The sequence below is a fragment of the Capra hircus genome, chromosome 16 (assembly GCF_001704415.2).
Source record: "Capra hircus breed San Clemente chromosome 16, ASM170441v1, whole genome shotgun sequence".
NCBI classification, from domain to species: Eukaryota; Metazoa; Chordata; class Mammalia; order Artiodactyla; family Bovidae; genus Capra; species Capra hircus.
In genome coordinates, this window is record NC_030823.1 from 50,202,098 (window position 1) to 50,230,082 (window position 27,985).

Sequence of the window (27,985 nt, forward strand, 5' to 3'; positions counted from 1 at the left end):
GCTAAGTTGCTTCAGTCGTGTCTGACTCTGTGCGACCCCACAGACAGCAGCCCACCAGGCTGCCCCATCCCTGGGATTCTCCAGGAAAGAACACTGGAGTGGGTTGCCATTTCCTTCTCCAATGCAGGAAAGTGAAAAGTGAAAGTGAAGTCGCTCAGTCGTGTCAGACTCTTCGTGATCCCATGGACTGCAGCACACCAGGCTCTTCCATCCATGGGATTTTCCAGGCAAGAGTACTGGAGTGGGGTGCCATTGCCTTCTCTGAAAACATATCTATAAGCTATTCTTAAAAAATTAACATATTCCCCTTTAATCACACCCTATCTTTGGAGTACGAACTGTACAAATAATAACTAAAGATGGCAAAAACAGACACAGAATCCCTACATCCAGCAAAGTCAACTACAGGCTCCCAGCCTCATTTTTAGGAAAAGCTAATATTCTAAAATGTTGCTCTACTTGGAGGAATGGGGGAGTTGTGGAAAAAGAAGGGGGTGGAGAATGATTTGTAACAGCTTACTGATTTGTGTTCTCTCTCTGCCAAAAATAAATAATTAGTAGTTTGTTGTACAGTCTTCTACAGACTCTCAGCATGACATAAAATACCTATGTCATAAAGGAAAAAGACCATATAAATTAAACCACGTAAAGATTATAGCTCCTAAATTGCAAATGCAGTCAAAAGACAAATGGGAAAAAATACCTGCAAATGAGAAATAAGTGATTTCCTAAACATACAAACTTCTGCAAATCAAAGAAGACAAAAGCTCCCCCCCAAAAAAATTGGCAAAATTCCTAAACAGGAAATTCTTTAACAGTTTCACTCAAAATCCCAAAAATCCAAAAAGAGTACCATGTAACACAAAAATCTAAATATTAATATCTAGATAACAGTGAAAGTCTAAGAAAATAATACTTTCATAACACTGTCTGCAAGAGTATAAATTAGATAAACGTCTAAGGAAGACAATCTGATAGTGTCTTTATTAACGAGACACTCCTAGACTAACCTAGTGGTTAGGACTCTGTGCTTCTAACACAGGGGTGCAAATTCGATCCCTGGTCAGTGAACTAAGATTTCGCGTGCCCTGTGACTCAGTCAAAAATAAATGAAAAAAGAAATTTAGAACTAAGCACACATCCCCAGAAATTTCATTCACAGGAATTTTTCATTCATGTATAATTGCACGTCTCAGTGTACAAGATTTCTGTGTAAGCAGTACTGCTTATAACAATTAAAAAAAAAATGGAACCACCATTCCACTTTGTCTCTATGAATTTGACTGCTCCAGGTAGTTAATGTAAGTAGACGCATACAGCGGAGAAGGCGATGGCATCCCACTCCAGTACTCTTGCCTGGAAAATCCCATGGACGGAAAAAGCCTGGTAGGCTACAGTCCATGGGGTCACGAAGAGTCGGACACAACTGAGAGACTTCACTTTCACTTTTCACTTTCACGCATTGGAGAAGGAAATGGCAACCCACTCCAGTGTTCTTGCCTGGAGAATCCCAGGGACGGCAAAGCCTGGTGGGCTGTCATCTACGGGGTCGCACAGAGTCGGACACAACTGAAGCGACTTAGCAGCAGACACATACAGTGTTTGTTCTTTTGTGACTACTTCACCTAGCATAATGTCTTCAAGGTTCATCCATGTTGTAGCATAAGTCAGAATTTCCTTTCCTAACATAATACTGGAAATCAAAAATACTCACTTAGACTTTCCTGGTAGTACAGTGGTTAAGAATCTGCCTGCTAATGCAAGGGACATGGGTTCAATCCCTGGTCCAGGAGGATCCCCTATGTCTCAGGGCAACTAAGCCAGTGCACCACAGCAACTGAAGCCTCGGCCCTGGAGCCCACAGGTCGGGTGCCTGCAGCCTGTGTTTGCAACCAGAGAAGCCACTGCAGGGAGAAGCCCGCACTAAAGAAAACAAACAAAGAGTAACCCCCCTCCCCGCCCCCAGCTCAAGGCAACTAGAGAAAGCCCACGTGCAGCAATGAAGACCTCAGGGAAGGAGGATAGAGAAGGAAGAAAGGAAGGAAGGGGGATAAATGCCAAGGTGTCTTTGAAAATGTGCTTCCTACCTGGTTTAATAGGACTATTACAGTACAGTCCCTGAAAAGGAAATTAACTTCTAATCTATGGCTTACTTCGTAGTAGTAACAAAATAACAGTTTAAAAAAGACTTTGAGAAATTCATAAATTTCTTCTAATATTTCACTTGATTACATTTCTATCCTAGTTTCATAATATTTGGTTGCTTAGGTAGAATAAAATCAAGATAGAAATGTGATCTTTTTATAATATACACAAATTTCATATTCTTTTTATCCACCATTGTTGTTTTGTAAAATCTTTAAAGACTACCTGTATTTCCAGATTAAAGAAATGTACCACTCTAATCTTAAAAGGCGTTTGGATTTTTCTACTTAATTCCAATGATTTATAAACTTTTAAATAATCATGCTTCCCAATGAAAAAACAACTTGCACAAAATTAAATCCATTAAATTATTAAGTCACCAGTCTCTATACAATCATTCCCAAAAATATTAATATGCAAACTAATTCAGTCAACATTTTAGTTTGATTAATTATCATCTTTAGAACTAAAAAGATTTTTCTTATAAGCAAAAATGTTTTACCATCAAATTTCCAATAAGATCAACACAAAGGAAATCTAATGTCACAACCCTGTGAGACCCCAAGTTGTGAATCAAGTTCCTTTTATATATCTACTTTTACATTGGCAAAGCAAACTTATACTGAAATGGAATAATCTGTATCAAAAACCACCATGGAAAGGGTTAGTTCATTAAAAAGTAAAATAAAATGGGGTGCTATAAGTGACAAGAAAAATTAAGAATATATTCTTATATACCTTAGATTAGCATAATAAGACATATACACTATTTTTAAAAATTAACTGCAATATAATTTAAAACTGTTTGAAACTTTACAAAGACCACTTAAATTTGGACCTAAGAAAGGCTATTTTTGATTGATAAGCTTAGCTATTTAGCAGAATGATTCACTTGAAAAGAACTGATATGCCTATGTTTTGCATGATGGATACACAATATTTAGAGATAATAAGCTCTTTTATTATCCAACTAATCATTAATATGTATTTTTTTTAAATCGTCACAGCATTCCAGTGACTCTTATTCATTATGAAGAATGACAGGCAGAACCAGATTTTCTTTTTCTTTGGCTTGCAAGAGCTTTTAATTTTATACTTGTTCATCTCTCACTTTAAGTTTTCAGTTATCAAAACACCATTTGTATCAAAAGTTGACACAGTGAGCATATACACGAGAGAGTTACATGTACAGATTTTCATCGGCCCCATAGAGATCATGCTAGTAAATCTGCCAGCAGATTTGAAAATATGGCAAAAATTTGGAAAATTCAGCAGTGACCACAGGACTGGAAAAGGTCAGTTTTCATTCCAATCCCAAAGAAAGGCAATGCCAAAGAATGCTCAAACTACCGCACAATTGCACTCATCTCACATGCTAGTAAAGTAATGCTGAAAGTTCTCCAAGCCAGGCTTCAGCAATACGTGAACCATGAACTTCCTGATGTTCAAGCTGGATTTAGGAAAGACAGAGAGGAACCAGAGATCAAATTGCCAACATCCGCTGGATCATGGAAAAAGCAAGAGAGTTTCAGAAAAACATCTACTTCTGCTTTATCGACTACACCAAAGCCTTTGACTGTGTGGACCACAACAAACTCTGGAAAATTCTGAAAGAGATGGGGATACCAGACCATCTGACCTGCCTCTTGAGAAATCTGTATGCAGGTCAGGAAGCAACAGTTAGAACTGGACATGGAACGATAGACTGGTTTTAAACAGGGAAAGGAGTACATCAAGGCTATATACTGTCACCCTGTTTATTTAACTTACATGCAGAGTACATCATGAGAAACGCTGGGCTGGATGAAACACAAGCTGGAATCAAGATTGCTGGGAGAAATATCAATAACCTCAGATATGCAGATGACACCACCCTTATGGCAGAAAGTGAAGAGAAACTAAAGAGCCTCTTGAAAGTGAAAAGAGGAGAGTGGAAAAGTTGGCTTAAAGCTCAACATTCAGAAAACTAAGATCATGGCATCTGATCCCATCACTTCATGGGAAATAGATGGAGAAACAGTGGAAACGGTGACAGACTTTATTTTCTTGGGCTCCAAAATCACTGCAGATGGTGATTGCAGCCATGAAATTAAAAGACACTTGCTCCTCGGAAGAAAAGTTATGCCCAACCTAGACAGCATATTAAAAAGCAGAGACATTACTTTGCCAACAAAGGTCCATCTAGTCAAAGCTATGTTTTTTGCAGTAGTCATGTATGAATGTGAGAGTTGGACTATAAAGAAAGCTGAGCCCTGAAGAAGTGATGCTTTTGAACTGTGGTGTTGGAGAAGACTCTTGAGAGTCCCTTGGACTGCAAGGAGATCCAACCTGTCCAACCTAAAAGAAATCAGTCCTGAATTCATTAGAAGGACTGATGCTGAAGGTGAAACTCCAATACTTTGGCCACCTGATGTGAAACACTGACTCATTGGAAAAGACCCTGACGCTGCGAAAGATTGAAGGCAGGAGGAGAAGGGGACGACAAGAGGATGAGATGGCTGGATGGCATCAGTGACTCAACGGACAAGAGTTTGAGTGAACTCCAGGAGCTGGTGATGGACAGGGAGGCCTGGCATGCTGCAGTCCGTGGGGTCGCGAAGAGTCGGACACGACTGAGCAACACAACTGAACTGACTGACAGAGATCATGTTACATGTCCCATTTTATACCTTGTCTTGTCATTAAACATTTATCCATGGCAATAAAGACCCTTTACCAGTTCTAACATTTTCATAGTTTGCCCTAGAACAAGATTTTCTAAACTAAGAAGACCTCAGAAATCTCAAAATCCAACCCATTTAATTTATTGGAGAAAATAAATGTACCCACTTTAGATAATAAATGTGTTACTGAAGAGTTAGTTTCCTATTTTGTCCTTTTTTGCTGCACCACATGGCTTACAGGATCTTAGTTCACCAATGAGGGACTGAACCCAGGCCTTAGGCAGTGAAAGCATGGAGTTCTAACCAGTGGAATACCAGGGAATTCCCTGTCTTGTTTTATATACAATATCACATACTAACTGAATTAAAGACACTCCATAAATTGAGATTTTTACAAATCTTGTTTTCTTTAAGGCTAGACCCATCTATATAACAGAAATCAATATCTAATATGGCATTTAATTCTAACATTGGATGTGCCTGAAATTCACGTCATTAAAAGAATTAAAGCTGACTAAAAGGAATAATCCTAAAAACCTAAAGATTCCATGATTTTTAGGATAAATGGGGGAGGGAGGAGGATGAAAAAAACAGAAAAAAAATTCCCACAAGAAAAATAGCAGTTCTAATCTAAGTTTACAATGCGGAAAAAGAGGGGAAAAAATCAAGCTATTCAAAGGACACTACTTCATTTCATTTTCAAGTCAAAGTTTTTCAGTGATTAACTTTTTAACCTCAACCTTTTTAGGTCAAGGCTAAAATCAGTACTTAAATATACTGCTAGCATTCTACTCTTAACCTAATGATTTGCCTAAACCAATGTTTCTTAAACTTTTTTCCCTGGACTGCTTTGACAGTCTTGTGAAACCCATAAACCCTTTCTCAGAATATTATTAAATTAAAGGCTCAGTGGTAAAGAATCCACCTGACAATGCAAGAGACTTGGGTTTGACTCCTGGGTTGGGAAGATCTCCTGGAAAAGGAAATGGCAACCCACTCCAGTATTCTTCCCTGGAAATTCCATGGACAGAACAGCCTGGCAGGCTACAGTCCATGGGGTCATAAGGAAAATAAAATGCATGAATTACAAGGAAACTAATTATATTGAAACACAGTTATCAAATATTCAAAAATAGGCCCTTTTGAACTTATAGGAAACAGAGAGGACAAAAAGTGATGTTAATGTATACCATAGGACAAAAATGTAATCAGCAAAACACATGCTGTGAGAAACTACAGTCAACCTGATTTCCAACAAATTAAGCTATAAAGAAAGATTAAAACTTACAGATTAAAAAAAAATTTTAAATAGTCTAATGTCCATCAATAAGTAAATAAATGTAGTATCTTGACTGTGGTAGTGGTGGTGATTACAAGGATGCCTACATTACTCAAAATTCAACAAACTCAACACTTGAAGCAGGTACATTTTATTGTATGCAAATTATACCTCAACAAAATTTTTAAAATAAATCTTATGTATTTTATTTAGAGCCTGAGTTTAAAAAAAAAAAGATTCTTAAAGCAATTACAAACTTGAGTACCAACTATACACATTGTAGGGCTTGTGCAAAGGAATACAGTTCTTAATTTATTAAGCAATTCTTTGGACAGGGACAAAAAGTAGTATACAGGGAGAGGGAAAAAGAAAGTTGAGTGCCACCACTATGGAAAGCAGTATGGAGGTTCACCAAAAAGTTAACAATATAATTACCATATGACAGCAATTCCACTTCTGGGTATATATCCAAGGAAAATAAAAACACTAACTTGAAAAGATATGTGCACCCTCATGTTCACTGCAATATTCATTTATTACCAAAAGCCAAGATACGGAAACAATCTGCATCCGCAGATCAATGGATGGATAAAGAAAATGTGACATGTGGGCTGCGTATGTATGTACACACACGCAGAATGGAATACTATTAAGCCACAGACAAGGAAATCTTGACATTTGGAACAGAATGAGTAAACCTTGAGGGCAGAATACTAACTGAATTAAGTCAGAGAAAGACAAGTACCATTTGATCTCCTTTACATGGGAATTCTTTAAAACAAAAAAAAGTTTATTGATACAGAAAAAAGATCAGCGCTTGGTGAGTGTGGAGATGGGTGGAATGAAAGGGCTCAAAAGATACAAACTTCCAGTAATAAAGTGAATGTCACAGGGACATAACGTATAGCCAGTGACTGTAGTTAATACTGTATTTGCATTGTGAAAGTTCCTGTGAGAGTAAATATTAAAAGCCCTCATCACGAGAAAAAAAAAAAACGGTTTTTATAACTATGTATGATGAGGAATGTTAACCAACGGTAATCATTTTGCAATATATACAAATATCACTTTATTATGTTGTATACCTGAAATCAATATAAGGTTATGTCAGTTATGTCAGTTACTTCAATTAAGAAATTAAATTAATTAAAATTTACTAATTTAAAATTAATTTTTAAAAATTTAAGTTAAAACAAAAAAAGAAATAAGGTTGAGGTCAATAAGGTTTGGGGGAAATAGAGCAAGGGCAAAATTTGCTGAGATATCACATAAAGTGAATGACTAACACCCAAATACATGGAACAGTGATGGGACCTAATGTTACTCCTAAAAAACAAGCTCCTTACCACTCCCTCTTCTGAATGACTAAGCATATAATACAGTTCATATTGATCCTGTGATTAACCTCATGTCATAAAGTCAGTGGGGAAGTAGAATCAAAACCAACAGTTTAAAAAGTGAGGTTGCTCTAAATCTGCCTACAAATGGCACCAGAGGCAGGTGATTCATCCATCCACAAGTTGTCTCCTATAGGGTAAAAAATTGAAGACAAAAACATTCAAGTAATTTCCAGCTCCACCTTCCTTGCCTTGCCTTCTACCTCCCCCCAGTGTCAGTTTTCAAAGAGAATAGGCAAGAGGGAGGGGATCTGATGCAGCGGCAGCAGGGGTGAGGAGCCCAAAAGTAGATGAGGCAGAGTGGCTGGGCTACTAGCTACACTGAGAACATGACTAGGTAAAGAAGCAAATATTTTGAGAATAACAACAGTCGGGTTTCTCACTGTCTGAGAAGCAGTTTATAAACATGGAAATGGGGAGTTCAGAAAGAATCCTCATGTATTGAAACATGTGTGAACATAGCTTTTAAATATATGATATAGTGGTACATGTAGTGTATATATATGCATACATTTTGGTGGTGGTGGTGCTCAGTTGCCAAGTCGTGTCCAACTCTTTGTGACCCTATGGACTGCAGCACATCAGGCTTCCCTGTCCTTCACTATCTTCTGGAGTTTGCTCAGATTCACATCCATTGAGTCAGTGATAACATCTCATCCTCTGCCACCCTCTTCTTTTGCCTTCAATCTTTCCCAGCATCAGTCTTTTTCAGTGAGTCATCTCTTCATATCAGTTGGCCGAAGTATTGGAGCTTCAGCGTCAGCATCAGTCCTTCAAATGAATATTCAGAGTTGACTTCCTTTAGGATTGAGTGGTCTAGGTCTGTCACACCTTTCCAAGGAGCGAGCATCTTTTAATTTCATGGCTGTAGTCACTGTCCACAGTGATTTTGGAGCCCAAGAAAATAACATCTGTGACTGCTTCCATTTTTTTCCCCATCTATTTGCCATGAAGTGATGGGACCAGATGCCATGATCTTAGTTTTTGGAATGTTAGATTTTAAGCCAGCCTTTTCACTCCCCTCTTTCACCTTCATCAAGAGGCTCTTTAGTTCGTCTTCACTTTTTGCCATTAGAGTGGTATCATCTGCATATCTGAGATTGCTGACTCTTCTCCCTGCAATCTTGATTCCAGCTTGTGATTCATCCAGCCTGCCATTCTGCATGATGTACTCTGCACAGAAGTTAAATAAGCAGGGTAACAATATACAGCCTTCTCATACCCCTTTCCCAATTTTGAACAGGTCAGTTGTTCTGTGTAAGGTTCTAACTGCTGCTTCTTGACCCACAAACAGGTTTCTCAGGAGACAAGTAAGATCATCTGGTATTTCCATCTCTTTAAAAATTTTCCAGCTTGTGATCTACACAGTCATAAGCTTTAGTGTAGTCAATGAAGAGGTAGAATACATATACACACACAATACACATCCTCTTATCTCTGTACCAATGAGTAAACTTACACCCAGATCTTGGTTTCTAAATATCATCCCTCATGAAAAGAACCAAGAGTTCCCTGGACAAATGGTTGATTCCAGGACTGGGGGAGGGAAAATACAAGATAAGCCTTTGTTGTTGCCAGAAATAAATGTTTAAGAGAATAGTGGGGAGATAGCAAAAGAGCAAAGTAGCCAATTTGAAGGGGTTCCCACTGGTCAAATCTAGAATGATTTGGGTATCAAAATAAGCAAGCCCTGAATTAAAACCTACAGAAAAAAATGGAAATCATATATATGTGTGTCTGTACGTACACACATATTTCCAAATATATACTGTTGTTATTTGGTTGCTTGGTCATGTCCGACTCTTTACAATCCCATGGACTGCAGCACGCCAGGCTTCCCTGTTCTTCACCATCTCCCGGAGCTTTGCTCAAACTCATGTCCACTGAGGTGGTGACAGCATCCAACCATCTTGTCCTCTGTCATCCTCTTCTCCTCCTGCTTTCAATCTTTCCCAGCATCAGGGTCTTTCCTAATGAATCGGCGTTTCACATCAGGTGGCCAAAGTACTGGAGTTTCAGCTTCAGCATCAGTCCTTCTAATGAATATTCAGGATTGATTTCCTTTATGATTGACTGGTTGGATCTCCTTGCAGTCCAAGAGACTCTCAAGAGTTTTCTCTAACACCACAGTTCAAAAGCATCAATTTTTTGGCGCTCAGCTTTCTTTATGGGCCAACTCTCACATCCATACATGACTACCAGAAAAACCATATCTTTGACTATATGGACCTCCATTGGCAAAGTAATGTCTCTGCTTTTTAATATGCTGTCTAGGTTGGTCATAGCTTTTCTTCCAAGGAACAAGCTGCAGTCATCATCTGCAGTGATTCTGGAGCCCAAGAAAACAAAGTCTGCACCGTTTCCATTGTTTCCCCAACTATGTGCCATGAAGTGATGGGACTGGGTGCTATGATCTTCATTTTTTGAATGCTGAGTATTAAGTCAGCTTTTTCACTCTCCTCTTTCACCTTTATTCAAAATGTATATATATTCTCAATACATATATTTATACTTTGTACATATGTATAAATATATACATTTACATATGTATACATACATATATTTCCAAATATATATATGGAAAATTCTTACCTACAGCAGAATTACTGAAGAAGTAATATAGTAATAGATTATCATTTGGCAACAATCACAGCAGTATATAACACAGTCAAGAGTTAACAATGAGGGGACTTCCCTGGTGGTCCAGTAGATAAGACTCCTAGTTTCCAGTGCAGGGAGCCTGGGTTCAATCCCTGATGAGGGAACTAGATCCACATGCCACAACTAAGGCCCAATGCAGCCAAACAAAAATGGAAACATTAAAAAAAAAGTTATCAAGGGATGTTAAGGCTACCGGGTTTAGGGCTGATGATGGAAAAGACTATCAGTACAATATTGGATATCTTCCCATAAAATGTTAATCAAATAAAAGGGGGGAAATAGTGAGGACACTAATTTTACTAGGTGATCAAAGTTAACATCACCAGTGTGGGATGAAGCCATACTGTTTCCATATTTTGATAAAGCACAGAATTATTTCTGCGGTATATCTGGCAACAAAGCAAGACCTGATCTGGTCACAAGGTAATACCGGACAGACCTGGGTGGAGGGCCAGCCTACAGACTGAAAGAACTATGTTCTTTAAGACTATGAGGCACATGAGAATTAAGCGTAAGAAACTATTACAGAAGGATGACACCCAACAACCAAAGGCAATACATGGTACTGGCGAGGATCCTGGATCAAAAAGGAAAGAGGGACATTGCTGGGATGACTGGCATTCTTTGAATGAGGTCTATGGATTGGGTAATACTGTTATACCAGTGTTGATTTCCTGGCTGAGAATACTGTATGGTGAAATGCAGGAGTGTCTTTGTTTTCGGGAGGTACACACTGGAGAATATAAGGGTGAAAAGATGATATGCCAGGAGACAACAAGAGAAGGTAATGGAAGAAATGTGGCAAAATGCTAACAACTGAGGAATCTGTGTGAAGGGAATGTGGGAATTCTTTGTACTTTTCCTTAACTATTTCAAAATAAATTTTAAATGAAAAAAATAACAGTTAGGCAGTGGATCTAGTTATATGGACTGGTCTTCATTCCTATGAATCAAATGTTATCTTTTCAAAGAGGCCCTCATCATCACTGCCACCTTCATCACTCCCCATCCCTTACTGTGCTTTCTTTTTCCTCATAAAGCAGAACAGGTCCTGGTTGATGGTCACTGGAGCTAAATGATGGTACACGGGATTAATTTACTGTTTTTCTACTTTTGTGTATGTTCAAATTCTCCAAGGTAGAATTTCAAAAGTATATCCACAACACAGATTGACCATACAGTATCGTGTGTGTGTATGTGTGTGTGTACAGAGATTCATGCTTCATGCTGTCTGCAGTAATCTGCACATACATAGACACAGATCTTGACCCAGGGACTGAACCCGGGTCTCCCACACTGCAGGAAGACTCTTTACTATCTGAGCCACCAGGGAAGCCCCCATATACATACATATATACAAATATGTGTGTGTGTATACACATCTTTATTAATGCATTACATAGAAGTATTTAGCAGGTCTAAAAGTTTATTGTCATTTCAAGTTGTGATGAGCATAAACGAGGTATCTGCAACAACTATAATGTGAAATACGAAAATACATCTGATTGGTGTTGGTGATCATCACAGGTACTGCTCATACTACCATGCTGGTACTACACCACGATACAGTTAAGAGTTGACAGAAATGCTAAATTCTGATAAGAAGTTAGTGAAAATAAAGATACAGTATTTTCCAAGCCAAATTTAAGTACCTCCTCCTAAATTCTGGTCTAAATGGCAATAGTTTTCATTGAATAATCTAATATCCTTTTGATATAGTAAAGTGCTAAGCTTTTAAAATATTTTTTCTTTTAATCTCAGATGACTTAAATAATTTTGAGTGGGGAATTCACTGGCAGTCCAGTGACTAGGGGTCCATACTTCCACTGCAGAGGGCATGGGTTGGTTCCAAGGTTGGGGAACTAAGATCCCACATGCCACAACATGCAGCTCCCCTGGGGGGGGGGAAAATTTTTAAGAAAATTTTTAAAATCTTGAGTAAAAAAGAGCCTTTAATGCAGACAGCATGAAGCATGAATTTTAAAAAGTAATGGTTGAAGGGTTTCCCTGGTGGTCCAGTGGTTAAGAATCTGCCTTGCAACACAAGGGACACTGGTTCGATCCCTAGTCTGGGAAGATCCTGCATGCCATGAAGCAACTAAGCCTGTGTGCCACAACTACTAAGCCCATGCACTGCAACTACTGAAGCCCACACATTTAGATCCTGTGCTCCTCAACAAGAGAAGCCAATGCAATGAGAAGCCCTCACACTGCCAAGAGTAGCCCCCACTTGCCACAACTAGACACAGCTAGAGAAAGCCTGCTTGAAGCAACGAAGACCTAACATAGCCAATACATAATTAAATAAATCTTAAAAAAAAAAAGTTGACAACCAAATTCTTTAGTGGGCTCTATTATTCTTTAAAATAAAGTAATGCCCCCCAAAAAATTCATACCTACCAATTTACTGACTTACAAAAGATGCAAATCACTATATGTCAAATGTAAAATACAAAATGTTTTTAAGCAGAGTACAAATATTTTAGTTTTTAAATAAAAGGAATAAAATGATTGGGTGAAAGTTAAAAAAAGAAAAATCACTGAGTCTATTTTAAGAATCAAACAAACTATGTTAGTCGCTCAGTACTGTCCAACTCTTTGCAACCCCATGGACTACAGCCCACCAGGCTCCTCTGTCCATGGAATTCTCCAGACACAAATACTGGATAGGGTAGCCATTCCCTTCTGCAGGGGATCTTCCCAATCCTGTGATGGAACCCAGGTCTCCGGCATTGCAGGCAGATTCTTTATCATCTGAACCACCAGGGAAGCCCAAAGAAACTATAAATATATTATACATAAGAGTATATATACTGTGCATAAACATGATTAAGACTGTAACAAAGTCAATACAAGATATAACCAGAAAAATCTTCATTTCATTTGTCAATGTAACCAAAACTCAGCATCTAATACAAAGATACAAAGACATACACATACTCTCGAAGTTTAATGCTGGACCAAAAATCTAGTACCAAGTATAAAACAAAAGTAATAATAAGTGTTTTCCATTTGAATGTTCCACAAATATTCCTTAACTATAAGAAATGGAGCAGTTTCATATAATAAAAATCTTTAAACATGCTAGATTTCAATTCATCCTATAATCAAAATGAAATCCTAAGTAATTAAATCCAAGAATTCACTAAATTTAAGTTAGGATTTTACAGAGACATACCACTGTGGGGTTTTTTTAAGATGTTTAAAATTTTCAACATGGCAGAGAGAGACACATGTAAGGGGAAAAAAATGTGACTGTCTCAATACTTTAACATTACACCAAGAACACCTCACTGCAAAGCATACTTCCACATACTAAAAACCAGCTAGACAGCACACAAAATTATATAATTTATAATAAGCTGATTAAACATCCTAATTGATTTCCACAACAGAGCATGCTATTTTCACTCAAAATATAAGCAGATAGAAGGCATATAACAAAGAAAAAAATCAAAACAGATAGTAGTGTTTTTAATATAGAAAAGTGTTACTTCAGTTAGTCTCCTTGTTCAACAGACTAATATATGTCTATTTAAAGTTGATGAACAACAATTTATTTCAAAGCATCCAATAATGACACTTGGGAGCACAATTTTAACGACTATATACACTCAAGGTATTTTCAGACTGCAATGTTTACTCTAAATACTGTGGAGTAGTTTAATACAGCTCAAACACTAGGGACTCAAAAGAAAAAGCAAAAAAAAAAAAAAAAAAACACATAGTTCCCAATCGGAATATGCTAGTTTTCACAAAAAATTCAATTTCTTAAAAAATTTGAGCAAAATTTGAAACTAAGGGGAAAATGAGACTTGGAAGACTATTTGGAAAAAAAATTCAAATTACCACTATCCCTCTAACATCTGTACGTCTTTCCAAAGCATTAGTGCTCACAAGATTAAAAATGTCTCCGAATTCAAGCCTGAAATCTCTTCATAAGCATACCAAACACCTGAGTAATCAGTCTACAAGAAAGGTAGTTGGAAAAAGGTGCCCTCTATACAAGTCAAACGCCTTTCTTCTTGGCACTGAGCCCTCTGTTCTCCTCCAATCTGCCAGGAGCGTTTCTAACTCAGGAAATAAAATACAAAATTTCAAGCATTTTGTGTTAATTTTTAATGCTATTTTTCAAGATAAGTATAAAAGTATTTTACTTCATTGTTTTAATGAGCAAAAGCCTATCATGAAAATAGGTATTCTAAATTATAACATTCAGAAACAGAGGTGTTTCTTCATAGAAACCGGCTCAGCCTAAAAGAATAAACCATAAAGCAGTCATGCAGGCTAGGATGAGTCAAATTTGTTTAAGTCTAAAAATATCTCTAGTCATAGAGTATGTGAGGATAAGGAAATTCTACCACAATACTTTATTACTGTGTCCCAGAAGTAAAGCTATCCAAATTCATGTAATGTAAAAGTGAGTTTCATTCTTTGACAAAAATTTTACATGAACCACTACCTTGCTCAACCTCTGTAAGATCTTCAACCTATTCTTTAGAACTGAGAATGGATGGGAAGAACCTGAATATAAGATTTACTTCAAATCTGAAAATAAAATACAGAGAATTTTTTTTCTTCTAAAGGGTTTTATTCATTGGCTCATTCTAATTCAGGGAATCGCCTCAGCACACACACCTCTCCCTCTAACAACTAAGACAGCAACCAATTGTTGTATAACTCCTCCCATCCCCCTTCAATCCAGCTAACACACCATACAAAGGAGAGGACTTTCTCTATTGTGCAAATTCAGTCTCTGCAATGGATCTTTGTTAAATAAAATTTGATTCAGAAATACTTAATTCTTTTCAATCAGTATTTTGAATGCTGTTAAAATAATGAGCACATTATATTATTCTTATTGCAAGAAGGTAAAGCCAAATTTTGAAAATGTTCTGATTACATTCTAAAGGTTTGGTCTTTCTTTGGCACAGAGAAAAAAGCCAAATCAGCAAGCTTCCTTCAATCTATTTCCTACCAAACACTCATCAAAATATAAATAAAAGAACTGGCTCTGATCGACCCCCATTCCAAAATGCTTCTCAACTATCCTGCTCCCAAAGCTGTCTCTTTGAATCATTCTTTAAAATTCACTTACTACAAAGCCTAATCACTGTTACAAGAACATTCATTTTGAAACATTTTATATAATGTATTCCCAGTGTACACTACTTAATCCCGTAAAACAGTTATTAGTTAATGTTGAAATCAGCTAGGGAAAACAGTGAAAGTAGGTACTTTAACCTCAGTCTTAGTATAGGTATAGGCATAGTTTTTCTCATTATGATTTCTAGAAGACATCAGAAGTGAATATTCTTAAGTTTTCTTGCAAAGCTACCATTCTGGTGCAACCACTGTTTTATCCCTTTCACTTAAATTATTCACATTTAGCTTCCCTCCCTGTAGCAATCACACATTTTACAAAACGTTCTCTACAATAAGGATAAAAGACCTTGAATTTCTCCAAACAAAGTCCATTTAGCGCCACAGCTGGATCAGCAAGAATATTTCTTGTACACGTTTAAGGATAAACAAGAAGCCAGACATAGAGATTACCTGTTAGGGGAGTAGGGGGTAGGGGGTGGGAACTGGAATTCCCAGGGTTGGAGTAAAGGGAAGATTTTTCTGCAAACCTTTTTACACTCTCTAAACCCACTAAGAATGCACTATCTATCCAAAGATACGAGCAAATTTGTTTAAAATTCTCAAAAGTCGTTTTAAAAATATAAAGGAGTGTCAGGGACACGCGGTCTACTTAGTTTTAAGATAATCTGCTTTTATCAATAGCATCTGCTTTTGCTCTGCAATAGGTAACACACTGCTTTAAATGCAGTCCTGAGCAATGTGCCAGCTAAACCGTCTTTAACACTGAAACGTTCCTGCAGACCTCCGCCTTCCAAGGCAGCTCGCATCCTCCGCCCGCTCCTCCCTCTGTGCATTCTGAGATCAGCTCTGCTGATTCCCACATAAAGTGGGTCCTGGCCGCCATTTTAGAAAGTCATTCACACAGGCCGGACGGCAGCACCATCTACTTAAAAAACCTTCCAAGACTCCCTCGGATGACTTCCTTTTTCCTCTCGAACCCCTCATCTCGCCAGAGGAGTCAAACTGCCCGCGACAGGCAAACACTGTTTCTAGAATCTGCATAATGCCGAAATGACACTTCTGGCCACGTAATACTGAGGGGCAAAGCAAATGCTGCAATGCACGTGTTTGCACGTCGGTGCCTATGAATTTCCCAGGCGGAGACCTACAGAGAAGGTCCGCAAGAAGATAAAAGCAAGAGCATCTAAGCGGCTTTTCCACTCCAATAATCTTGCGCCTGAATGATTTTTCCACCAAAACAATGAAGATACGGGGCCTCCGTATGGGGTAAGGGGTGGAGCAGCGACAGGGAGCGAGTTCCCATCTGCTTCCCCACGAGCCCGAGATCTCCCCTTTGTCACAGGGGACACAGGCGAGTTTTCGCTCCTGCCTTCCCGCTGCCTGGTTTCTCAGCACAACGTAGTAAACACCGGGAGTCCCTGGAAGCGCGCCTCCTCCAGTCTCGCCGAGGACAGCTTTAGTGGGTTATGAATGGCCTCACTATTCCAGGCTCCTTTTCACACGCGGACACGCGCAAACGCGCGTTCCAGCGGTGAAGATTTAATACCCCAGTAACAGCAACCACCAACAGAATCAATAATCCTCCATTTGAAAGAACGGAGCTCCGCTGCCGCTGCTTCCATTTCCTGATCCAAGCTGCTCAGGAGCGAGCGACGCAACCTATTTTTCCCATGGTGACTCACTAATAAGGGCGCTCCATAATTTCCTTCACTCACTAGATAGTAAGAGGAATTAAAAGTAAACCAAACTTAAGACCTTCCGAGGTCTTGAATATCGGAAGAAACAGTCATTTCTGAGGACTATCACGTATCTGCCACGGTCCTCTCGATTTACATCGCTGTTCAGTAAAGCGTCATTTTCGGTTATTTCACACCGAGGGCTCCATCAGTGATGGCAGACAGTGATTTCACAAAATAAAAACAAATGCTGAACGCTACTAAGTAACTAAAATGTATCAAGAACATTTACCCTTTACTATCCCTACTACCCCTGAACAAAAAATACACTCTGGGAAAAATCTTTCTAGAAGAGCTACATTTAACCTGAAAAGGCTTGCATTTTTTAACCACTGATGTAGGAATTCTGGGTGGGAGGGGAGCAGCCTTATAAAGGCTGCCCAATGTTCAGACCCCGAGGCCGGAGCGCCGGCGCGGCGGGGACTCTGTTGCAGGAGGCGGCTCCTCCTCTGCGAGCGCTTGGTCCCCACCGTCCTTCCCATCCAGGGACCCCTGAGCGCTGAAGGCGGGAAGGCGAAAGAGCCGAAACAGACGCACCAGCTTATTCTCGGACACCATCCTCCGCCCAACCCCCCAAAACAAGGTGGGGAGAATCTGAAACATTTGCGTCCATTTAGTTTCTAGGTCTGTGAGCCTTCCATGAGAGGTCCCTAGAATCCAGCAGTGTCTTTCCAGTTCCGAGATGCCCCCATGTCACCTACCAAGACTTTTCCGTTTGTATAACCTTTCCTTTCGCACAAAACCCTCTCTAGATCAGACATATCCACGCGTCCGCAGGGTGAGGAGCGGGAGTTGCTGCGGGACTCGGGAGTTGGCCGGGCCGAGGGTTGTCGGGGCGGGGTAGGGGTTCTGGTCCCGGCTCAGGGGCGGCTCGGTTCGGGCGTGTTGGCCGGGACAGCCGCACCGAACCCGGGCAGCGGCGCGCAAGGACGCAACCCCACCGTCGGCTGGCCAGCCTGAGAACACCCTCCCGGCGCCGGCTTCGCTGAGGCCGAGCGACAGCCGCCTCCTTATTGGGAAGGGAGAGGGTGGGAGCCGGGCCCGGTCCGCCGAGGCCCAACGCCGCGACGCGGACAGAGAGGCGGCCAGGCAGCCGCGCGCCGTCCGCACCGGTCCGTGGGTCTGGCCCGGGTCCCCTCACCAGTTCCGCGCACGGGGAGGGGCCGGCAACGGGCCGGAGTGGGCAGCGGTGCCCGAGGAGAGAGCGCGGCCCCGGGCCTCGTGTCACTCACCGTTTGAAATGCTCGATGATCTTCTCTTCCCGCACATTCTCCGGTAAGTTGCCCACCCAGAGGTGCCTGGTTTCCCGGACCATGCTGGGCGGTGTGCTGGCGACCGCTGGTGCGGGTTCCCCCTCGCCGGCTTCGTACGAGCCCGTCAGCGCCGGGAGGCGGGCGCCGAGGAGGCGGCGGCGGCGGCGGCTGCGGCGGTGGCGTCGGCAGCGGCGGCGGCTCCTCCGGCTCCCCCCCGTGCAGAGACCATCCCTCTCCCCCAGGTTCTGACTCTCGGGCCTCGCAGCTCCGCTCTGCCGCCACCACACACCCGAAGCCGACCCTCGCGCTCCGGAGGCGCATGCGCCCGGGCAGCGGCGGGGGGGGGGAGCGGGGAGGAGGGGCGAGCGGGACCCGGGCGGCAGAGACTACGATGGAGCTGGCGCTGTGGCAGCCGGACGCTTCCCACCGGCGCGCGCGGCCCGCCTCCCTCAACGCGGGCGCGCGCTCGTCCGCCCGACCGCCCGCCGAGGCCGAGACGCCGAGTTCCTCCCAGCCGGCGCGCAAGCGCGCGAGGTAGGGAAGAACGCGGGGCCAGGAAGGAACGCTCACGCGCTCGGTCCCAGTGCGCAGGCGCGCAGCACTCTGTCAGGTCAAGCGCTCTTTCAGGCTTGGGGCACAGCGAGTGCAGGAGAAGGTACCGCCTCCAGCCCCTCGAGCAGGGATCCCAGGCGCTGGCCTGGGGGAAGAAAAGAGAAAGGGGGTTGGTATTCACTAGGCTGCGTGTCAAAGCGGCTGCCGAGCCCTCTCTTCTAGAAGAAGTCAGGACTCCTTCCCCTGCTCACCTTTGGTCAGCTTCTGGCCGTTTCCGGGCACTTGGAGCCGCGCCTGCTTGGGAAAGTATCAGAACAAGGCCGCCTTTCTCACCGCCCATCTAAGCTATGACGGCTGCAGAAACCCATCCCTCCCAAGAATCATTAGCTTGTAACATTAAGCAATTTTATTTTATATAAGATCTTGCGAAACCGTTTGCAAGATTTCTTTGCTGATCGTTACGGTATACCAAGAGTAGAACTGAAATGAGATGGTTACATGTCTGGATAGTGTTCCCCTCAGAAAATTTACTATAAAATCTAAGCAGAGGGAGGGGATTGGAACCCCAGCCTTTCCAGACCTAAGAGCTTTTAAAATTTAAAGCCTACAGTTGAACTTTTTAGTTATCAGAGCCCCGAAGAAAACTCATAAAATTAAGGCAACGGTATTGAGTCCAGAAAAATTGAATTGTTTAGAACGGTCAACAGCTCAATTTTCTTTTACGTTTTTTATCTACAGAAAAACAATCATAGGTGTAGTGCTTTACAGACCAGATTTTAAATATTAGATCTCATTCACTGTCTCCTTAAATACAAGCCAACTTATCAAACTGATACTTTGAATTGGAACATATGGTCACCATAATTAATGGCACTAACACCTGGGGTCACCTGTACATAGTTAAATTGTCCCTTTAATTCCACAGATGGTAAAGCTCCAAGTAGGTTTTTTGTTTGTCATATAGCTTAACAAAGGCTTCTTAATGATGTATCAGAGAGTCATGTCAAATAGTCATATAAACTTTTCTGGTATTTGGGTTCTGGGTCTATACTGTACTTAAGTTTGATCTCAGCAGGTCTGCTCAACTGAGATATTCTCTTCCTTACTCTTAGGATATTAGAAGACTAAACAAGCACTGCAATCCCTTACACAGTTACAACAATTACAGAACAAGATGTGCCTCCTCAGGAGATTACTATCCATTGAAATGATTTTTGGATTTTTGACAACTTACTCATAAAAAAGTACCACCACAACAGTGGCAGTCATTCATAATTTAGTTAAGGCCTTTAACTCCACCCCAGAGGTTCACCTTGTCTTCATGCAAATCAGTCATTAAATGACATGGAAATATTTTTTCTTGAAAGTATTATGGAATTGATTCCTCAGTAAAAGTAAAAGCAGATCAACCTATATTCAGATGTAGGACTAGACATTTACATTTGGCCATTTCTCTGTCACAATTATCACAAGGAGTGTCAGGCCAGCATACAGTTTTCTACACTCGTGAACTACATAGTTCTATATACGTGGCTGCAGTTAGCCTTGAACTGACTGGCAGTTTTTCACGAAGCATAAATTTCTATATAAGTAGCCACAATTTGAAACACACTTTAAAATATTATGTAAATTACTCATTTAAAACCTGAGAGGTCCTGAATTAGCTGCATCTTCTTAGTGTCACAGGAAGAACAGAAGCTCAGCTCAATCTCATTTTAAGGGGCAACAGACAAAGAAGATTCAAAAAACAGCACCTTGCAATTAGAGAAATAAAGAATATATCTCACCTTGAATGCAGCCTTCAGTTAAAATCATGCTGAAGAAAATTCAAGGGCTGAAAAAGGGGCAGGGGGGTGGCAGCTTTTAGAGCAAAATCATTAGAAGAGAGGCTAGAGTCATTATTAAATGTGGTATTTTGTATCCATCTACAATAAAAGGATAAGCTAAAACAAAATAAGAATTAAGAGGTATTTATAATTTTTCTATGGCACAAGAATAGGGAGATAGTAAATGAAAATTGAAAGCAACATGTTTGCCAACTAAACTTTTTTAATGTCATTCTCTTAGATTTTCCTAAAGATCTTGTTACAGCAGTGCTGTTTCTCCATGTAAAAAACAGAATAGATATGTAATTTTACATCAAGTTTAATTTGAAATGGCAAAGTTGTTTGCAAATACTTCCAAGCCTCCCACCTTTTGGGAGGTAGCAGAAGAGAAACTGTGGAGTGGATAATTCAGTTCAGTTCAGTCGCTCAGTCATGTTACATACAAATTGTTAAGCAAAGTTGAGTTAAAGTTCTCCCAAAGACCTTTAGAGATCACAGGATATCAAGAAGATGATTAGCAAATGCCAAATGAAGTTAATATCATTTCCCAGTTTGCCAAAGATTTATCAAACGACTCAGAAACAGTCTCTGTTTAACAGTATAAAAGCTAGAGAATTCCTTGGCTGTCCAGTGGTTAGGACTCAACGCTTTTACTGCCCAGGGTCCAGGTTCAATCCCTGATCAGGGAACCAAGATTACACACAACACAAGGCACTATATATATATATATATATATATATATGTATATTATATTAAGATATTTGGGCTAGCAAAATCCCATTAAACATTACTTGATAGCACCTCATACTCAGATTCTCTTGAAGTTTATTTTCATACTTGTTTTCAGAATTATAGGCACCAAAAGTAGCAAGCAAGGTATTAATTTAGCTTCTTGGGTTTTTAAAAATCTGATATACACATCTCAAAAGAGAATTCTCAGCCTATTAAAATCTCACTACATCAGCCTAAATATATATGCAGATAATTTAATGAGTAAAACAAATTTTATTTCTGTTCACATTTTTAGTACGCTCCTGTGATGCCCCTAAAAATATTATTCTGACTTCAGTTAGGCAGATTCATTTGAAGGAAACGTAGTTCACATTATAGATGCTAAGTTCCAATGAGCAATTCAGGTGGGAATTCTATCCATTTCTACAAAAGTTAACATTCACTGGTTAAAAGTAATGTCCATGCTCCTTATTCTTCAGCATGACACTACTTGACCTTGAACTTTGAAGGATACTGAAAAACAGCTGGTATGAATGAGAGACATGACAGTATAATGGAAGTGCCCCTGCACAGAGTCAAAAATTCCAGTCCCATTTTTGTCACTGGCTATATGGCCTAGCTCCTAGATAGCATATTCAAAAGCAGAGACATTACTTTGCCAACTAAGGTCCCTCTAGCCAAGGCTATGGTTTTTCCAGTAGTCATGTATGGATGTGAGAGTTGGACTGTGAAGAAGGCTGAGCACCGAAGAATTGATGCGTTTGAACTGTGGTATTGGAGAAGACTCTTGAGAGTCCCTTGGACTGCAAAGAGATCTAACCAGTCCATTCTGAAGGAGATGAGCCCTGGGATTTCTTTGGATGGAATGATGCTAAAGCTGAAACTCCAGTACTTTGGCCACCTCATGCGAAGAGTTGACTCATTGGAAAAGACTCTGATGCTGGAAGGGATTGGGGGCAGAAGGGGACGACAGAGGATGAGATGGCTGGATGGCATCACTGACTCAATGGATGTGAGTCTGAGTGAACTCCGGGAGTTGGTGATGGACAGGGAGGCCTGATGTGCTGCAATTCATGCGGTCGCAAAGAGTTGGACACGACTGAGCACTGAACTGAACTGAACTGAAACTCGGTTAGATTCCTTAAAGTCTGAATATCCTTATCTGCAAAATGAGGATAAAATATCTCTTCTTTATCTAGTAAGGCTGCTAGAAGTATCAAGGAAGATAATACATGTAAAAGTATTTGAAAGTAACACAGCCTAAAAATATCATGAATACTATTAAGTTGACTTGTAATTCCATATTAATATCAGAAGTAAGCATCAGGTGAAGTTAAAAACATATCATGATCAATTTATAGCTTTTCAGGATTAGAGCCAGGTGTTATAGTCAAATCAGCCTGTGTGACTACATATCAACTATAAAGTTCCTCGCACTCTTTTGCTGACTTTTTCTATTGCAAAACTCTTTAATAACAAAACTGGTAAGTACATGCCCTTTGCACAGCCCTGAAAATCAAATGTTGGGTTTTCTCAGTGCTTTTCATGTTTTTTGACAACATATAAGGGAACACTGGGAAAAGTTTACTTTGTTTCTGTCCTTGGGCAGAATTATTTACAAATATTTACAAGGGTAGAATTGTTTTCATAAGCATTTATTTTTGTATGTTTTCAAAAAAAAAAAAACAGCCCACTCTTTATTCTCTGATTTTTTAATTTAACAGTTAATAATTTATGGTCACCGAAAAAGATCAAAAAGTAGGATGTGATCTCTTCTTTCATCTATGATAAATGGATGGTGAAGTGAATTTTCCCATGAGTATGAAAGATAATTCAGAAAGGTGACATTAAAAGCAGAGCCATTTACAAAGTGGAATTAAAATAGATGTGCTTTTAATCAGGTCTCATTTTCACTGTGCGGACTGCCTGTATTTAGCATGCTAGATGTGCTCAAAGAGTTCAGTCATGTGTAATGGAAGCCCAATGGGGAAAAGCATCTGAGCCTCAAACTCAAGCTTTGAATGCTAAGGAGCCAACAGAGCAGATAAATTAATATCACCATTTAAATAGGAGACAGAATAGTTACCAGATATTTAACAAAAATTTGGTTACCAGTCGAGTTCCACACTATGAACTGTTTCATAAGAAAACATTCTTAAAATATAAGCACTGTTCCTAAAGGGATAACATGAAAATATACTAAGTAGTTCTAAAATGTTTTGTTATGTTTTAATTTAACAATTAATAATTTATGGTCACTGAAAAAGATCAAAAAGTAGGATGTGATCTCTTCTTTCATCTATGATAAATGGATGGTGAAGTGAATTTTCCCATGAGTATGAAAGATAATTCAGAAAGGTGACATTAAAAGCACATGAGAAAAAAAAAAAAAGCACGAGACATACGAGAACCTGACAATACAAGCAACCTCCTAGTATTAGAATCAGTTTTTTTTTTTCCCTCCAGAACAGTAGAAAATAAAACAGACAAAACTACTGCATTATTCTCAGAGTATTTTGATACCTTGCTAGTTCTGTGGGTCAACTGATGAAAAAGACAGACCAGTATAGTAACAGATATATTTTGATATATGAGGCTCACTGAAGTGAAATTATACATGTCAATGATAAAACTCCAATCAGTTGAATAATATGTTAGCCAGTCTTTCTCTAAATCATTCTTTCACACTTCACAATCTACTTTACTGTTCAATTCTCTAAGAAAGTTAAATTATTTATTTCACATTGTTTTTGGTTTTCCATAAATGGATATAATCGCTGATATTTTCTTTTTAAAAAATCAATTTTTATATTTCTACTATTTCCTTGGAAAGTTGCTAAAAGTAACTTTCTCCCCTCTATGAGGAAATACTGCTAATATATCTAATATTTAGAATTGCGAATACAATTTACTAATGCTTATGGCTTAAAGCTCAACATTCAGAAAACAAAGATCATGGCATCTGATCCCATCACTTCATGGCAGATAGATGGGGAAACAGTGGCTGACTTTATTTTTCTGGGCTCCAAAATCACTGCAGATGGTGATTGCAGCCATGAAATTAAAAGACGCTTACTCCTTGGAAGCAAAGTTATGACCAACCTAGACAGCATATTAAAAAGCAGAGACATTACTTTGCTAACAAAGGTCCGTCTAGTCAAGGCTATGGTTTTTCCAGTGGTCATGTATGGATGTGAGAGTTGGACTGTAAAGAAAGCTGAGTGTCGAAGAATTGATGCTTTTGAACTATGGTGTTCGAGAAGACTCTTGAGAGTCCCTTGGACTGCAAGAAGATCCAACTAGTCCATGCTGAAGGAGATCAGTCCTGGGCGTTCATTGGAAGGACTGATGTTGAAGCGGAAACTCCAATACTGTGTCCACCTGATGTGAAGAGCTGACTCACTGGAAAACACCCTGATGCTGGGAAAGATTGAGGGCAGGAGGAGACAGGGACAACAGAGGATGAGATGGTTGGATGGCATCATCGACTTGATGGACATGGGTTTGGGTGGACTCCAGGAGTTGGTGATGGACAGGGAGGCTTGGTGTGCTGCAGTTTATGGAGTCACAAAGAGTCAGGCACGACTGAGCGACTGAACTGAACTGATGGCATTGAATAAAAAATAGACAGGAAGGATACTTAACAAATACTGATCATGGTTGTGTCTAAGTGGTAGAATTCAATTTTTATTTTTTTGGCTGCATCTCAAGGTTTGTGGGGATCTTAGTTCCTTAAACACGGATACAACTGCCCATGCCCATTGCAGTGGAAGCCCCAGAGTCCAAACCACTGGACTGCCAGGGAAGTTCAGAATTCAAAACTTTTTAAAAAATTCTCATTCATCTATATTTTCTTAACTTCTCTTTGGTTAACATGTATCACTCTTGCAATTAGAAAAAAGTTAAAATGTGTTGGAAGTCAGCTTCTGGGGGAAATTAGTTAAGGGCTCCTCAAATGCTGGTACTTCACTACATTAAATCAACATATTTATGGTAACAGCTCCCACATGAACATTATTATCATTATTCTCTGTTAATTCAGAGTTAATTCAACCTTTTAAAACTATACTGCTAATTCCTCATGTGAGGAAAAACCACCTCTTCACTGTAAGTGAAATACAGTAGCCAAAAACACCCCAGGTCTAAGAGATTGTCACTTAAGCATCAAGAAGTAAGCATAATATACATAATGCAAATCAAGGCTGCTGATTAATTTAGAGAAAACTATCAAAGTACACTTGATAGCATCTCAGAAACAATAGCACCAAATCAAATATACTTAATATCTTGTTACATGTGTATTGAAAATTTCAGATTTAGGGTGTTGAGCTCCCCTACTGCTCCTCTGAAAGGCCTTGCTCTAGTTTGAAGTAGAGAATTCAAAACATCCTGAACTAATTCCAAATATGTTTTGAAACTGTTTACATTTTAACTAAATATTACTGTTTAATAGTGATGCTACTTTAAATCATATCTGCTTCAGTATTTTGCTATTAATCTTCAGGATGGTAATGATTGCTCATTTTATATATAGTCCACAATTAGACACTTGAAACCTTTTGGCTTAAAATAAAACCACATTCTATTTAAACATTAAATAGGACATGATGCACTTATAAATTAAATTGCTGAAATTATTTTTAAGTTTAAAGTTAAATTTCAGTATTTTGATAAAGGAGATAATAGAATTTGTTCAAGTTATATATTACAAAAGTCCTAGAAGCCATCCCTTACAGTTCTACTTTGAAAATACTTCTGCTGAAAAATAATTTGCCTCAAAATAACTCTCTTAGAAAATGCTAGATTAACTTAAAATGCTTTTTCTAAGAAAACAGAACCAGCAAGAGTCATAACTACAGATTTCACTATATACTGTTAGCTGGTGGGAGGGGCACAATGAGATGAACTAACAAAAGCAGTTTGTGTTTTACCCACCCCAAACAAGATAATTTAAACACACACCCAAGCCTAAAACCTTCACTTAAAAAAATTCACCCAAAGAAGTGGGGTTTAAACCTGGTTACTTTTGTTCTCCATGGTTTTCAACTTAAATACATCGTTTTTGTTGAGATCAGTTTCTCAAGATTCTAATTATTAGCACATAAGAAATTTTATTTTATGCCTAACTAAAATTGCACGACGTACATACTCAAAATTTTCTTCCTTATTTAGTAGTGCTATCCTTATTGTAGAAACTTTGCCTTTAAATACTCTCATTAACCATGATTTGTTAAGACATAATCTCTACCAGAAATTCTGCAAATTCAAGGGACTATTGCGATTGATCTCATCTTTTCCAAGCTTCAAAAGACGGTATAACCTTGTTATCAGGGGCAGAATTCGACTGCTTGCTAGTACTTCAACAGCCTCAAGACAGCTAAGAGTTCCTGTTAGGAATCTGGCACCAACTCAAAATTCCCAGCAGGAAAAAAGATCTCCCTGAACTAGGACCCACTGAATGGCTCCGCCCAGAGCGATGACCTGGACTGACCTCGGACTCGGCGTGGTCAGTGGCTCACTAGCACCTGCGGGGAAGTTAGCAGGTGCTGGAGACCATAAAATACAAAATTGCAACTGCAACATCAGTCTGTAGGAGCCCCCAAGGTGCCTTTTTCGCAAATTCCCTCTTTTAAACCTTACATCTCTGAGGCTCTGAATATAGAAAGACAATTAGTCCACCAGGGAAGCGACGGTGGTGTACTTCAAAAGAAGAGTGGCAAGGAAACAAAACTCAGACTGGAGAAGTGGCAAGCCTCCACGCCCTGCCAAGCCGACCTTACTGAACCTACTGGATTTCAAAAAATGAGGCTGAATGGAAGTGGAATACGTGGCAAGGTAAAGAGCTGGAGAGTGAGGGAGCGGGCGGATTAAGAACCTACAACCCTGGTAATAATTTCCACCACACTCCGAAAGGAAGAGGAAAAGAGAACAAAACAATAGGCACCTTAAAAAAAAAAAAAAGTAAACGTGGTTACTATGGTTACCATGCTCTAACCTCAATTCTGCAAATGGAGACAAAAGCGGCACGCCAAAGCCCTTTCTTTGTCTGCATCCACACTCGGAGGACTAGTCCAGCTGCCAGCCCCAGCAGAGGCTGGTGTCGAGGACCAAGCGCAGGGTTCCAAATAAAGGACACCTTTATTTAGTAAGCAAGAACTGCAGGCAGTGCCTGATGGAAGCCAGCGCGGCCATCACCCGGTCCTTTGATCAGAGCTGTTTCCCCTAATTGGGAGAAGGCTCCAACACTTTCCAGTCATCGATTCCTGGCGCAGGCAGGAGTGGAAGGGGGCTAACGAGATACGGTTCAACCTTAGCCCTTAGACACAAAGGGAAGGCCATTCTGCAGGAAACCCGCGGGACGTAATTAATAACCCCTCAAGAGACTACAGTTTCCGCGAGTGGGAGTAGAGGACACAGCGAGTAGGGCGCAACTGAGGTGCTCAAACGCACTTCACATCAAAGACGCTACCACGAGCTGCGCGGAAAAAGCCGGGCCAAGACAACACAGTGCGCAGGCGCGCGAAGCCGCGACTCCAGACCTTTGGGCCTGCCCCTCCCCCCACTTCTCTCAAAGGCCAGAGGAGTTGGCTCAACGCGCTTGCGCAACGACGGACCGTTGGGGGAGGGGAGAAAAC

General features: G+C 40.1%; 2 protein-coding genes across 2 annotated transcripts in view; one reads left to right on the top strand and one right to left on the bottom strand.

Annotated features, from left to right (window-relative positions):
* SPEN (spen family transcriptional repressor) overlaps positions 1-18,412 on the bottom strand; it is an 87,994-nt gene extending 69,582 nt beyond the window's left edge. The window contains exon 1 of the mRNA XM_018060579.1: positions 18,220-18,412. Within this exon, the coding sequence (XP_017916068.1) occupies positions 18,220-18,302 (83 nt within the window). The 5' untranslated portion in view covers positions 18,303-18,412. The remainder of the gene's footprint in view (positions 1-18,219) is intronic.
* Positions 18,301-20,463, top strand: LOC108637740 (transcription factor SOX-4-like). Its single transcript, XM_018059951.1, has 3 exons — positions 18,301-18,328; positions 18,378-18,774; positions 19,905-20,463. Exons 1-3 carry the CDS (start codon positions 18,301-18,303, stop codon positions 19,918-19,920), a joined length of 441 nt encoding a protein of 146 aa, XP_017915440.1. The 3' UTR covers positions 19,921-20,463.

Bases quoted from the DNA above. Each gene is read 5' to 3' on its own strand.
- LOC108637740 (XM_018059951.1), top strand. From the start codon at position 18,301: ATGCTGGGCGGTGTGCTGGCGACCGCTG. The intron at 18,329-18,377 runs GTGCGGGTTCCC...CAGCGCCGGGAG, and splicing joins CGGTGTGCTGGCGACCGCTG to GCGGGCGCCGAGGAGGCGGC.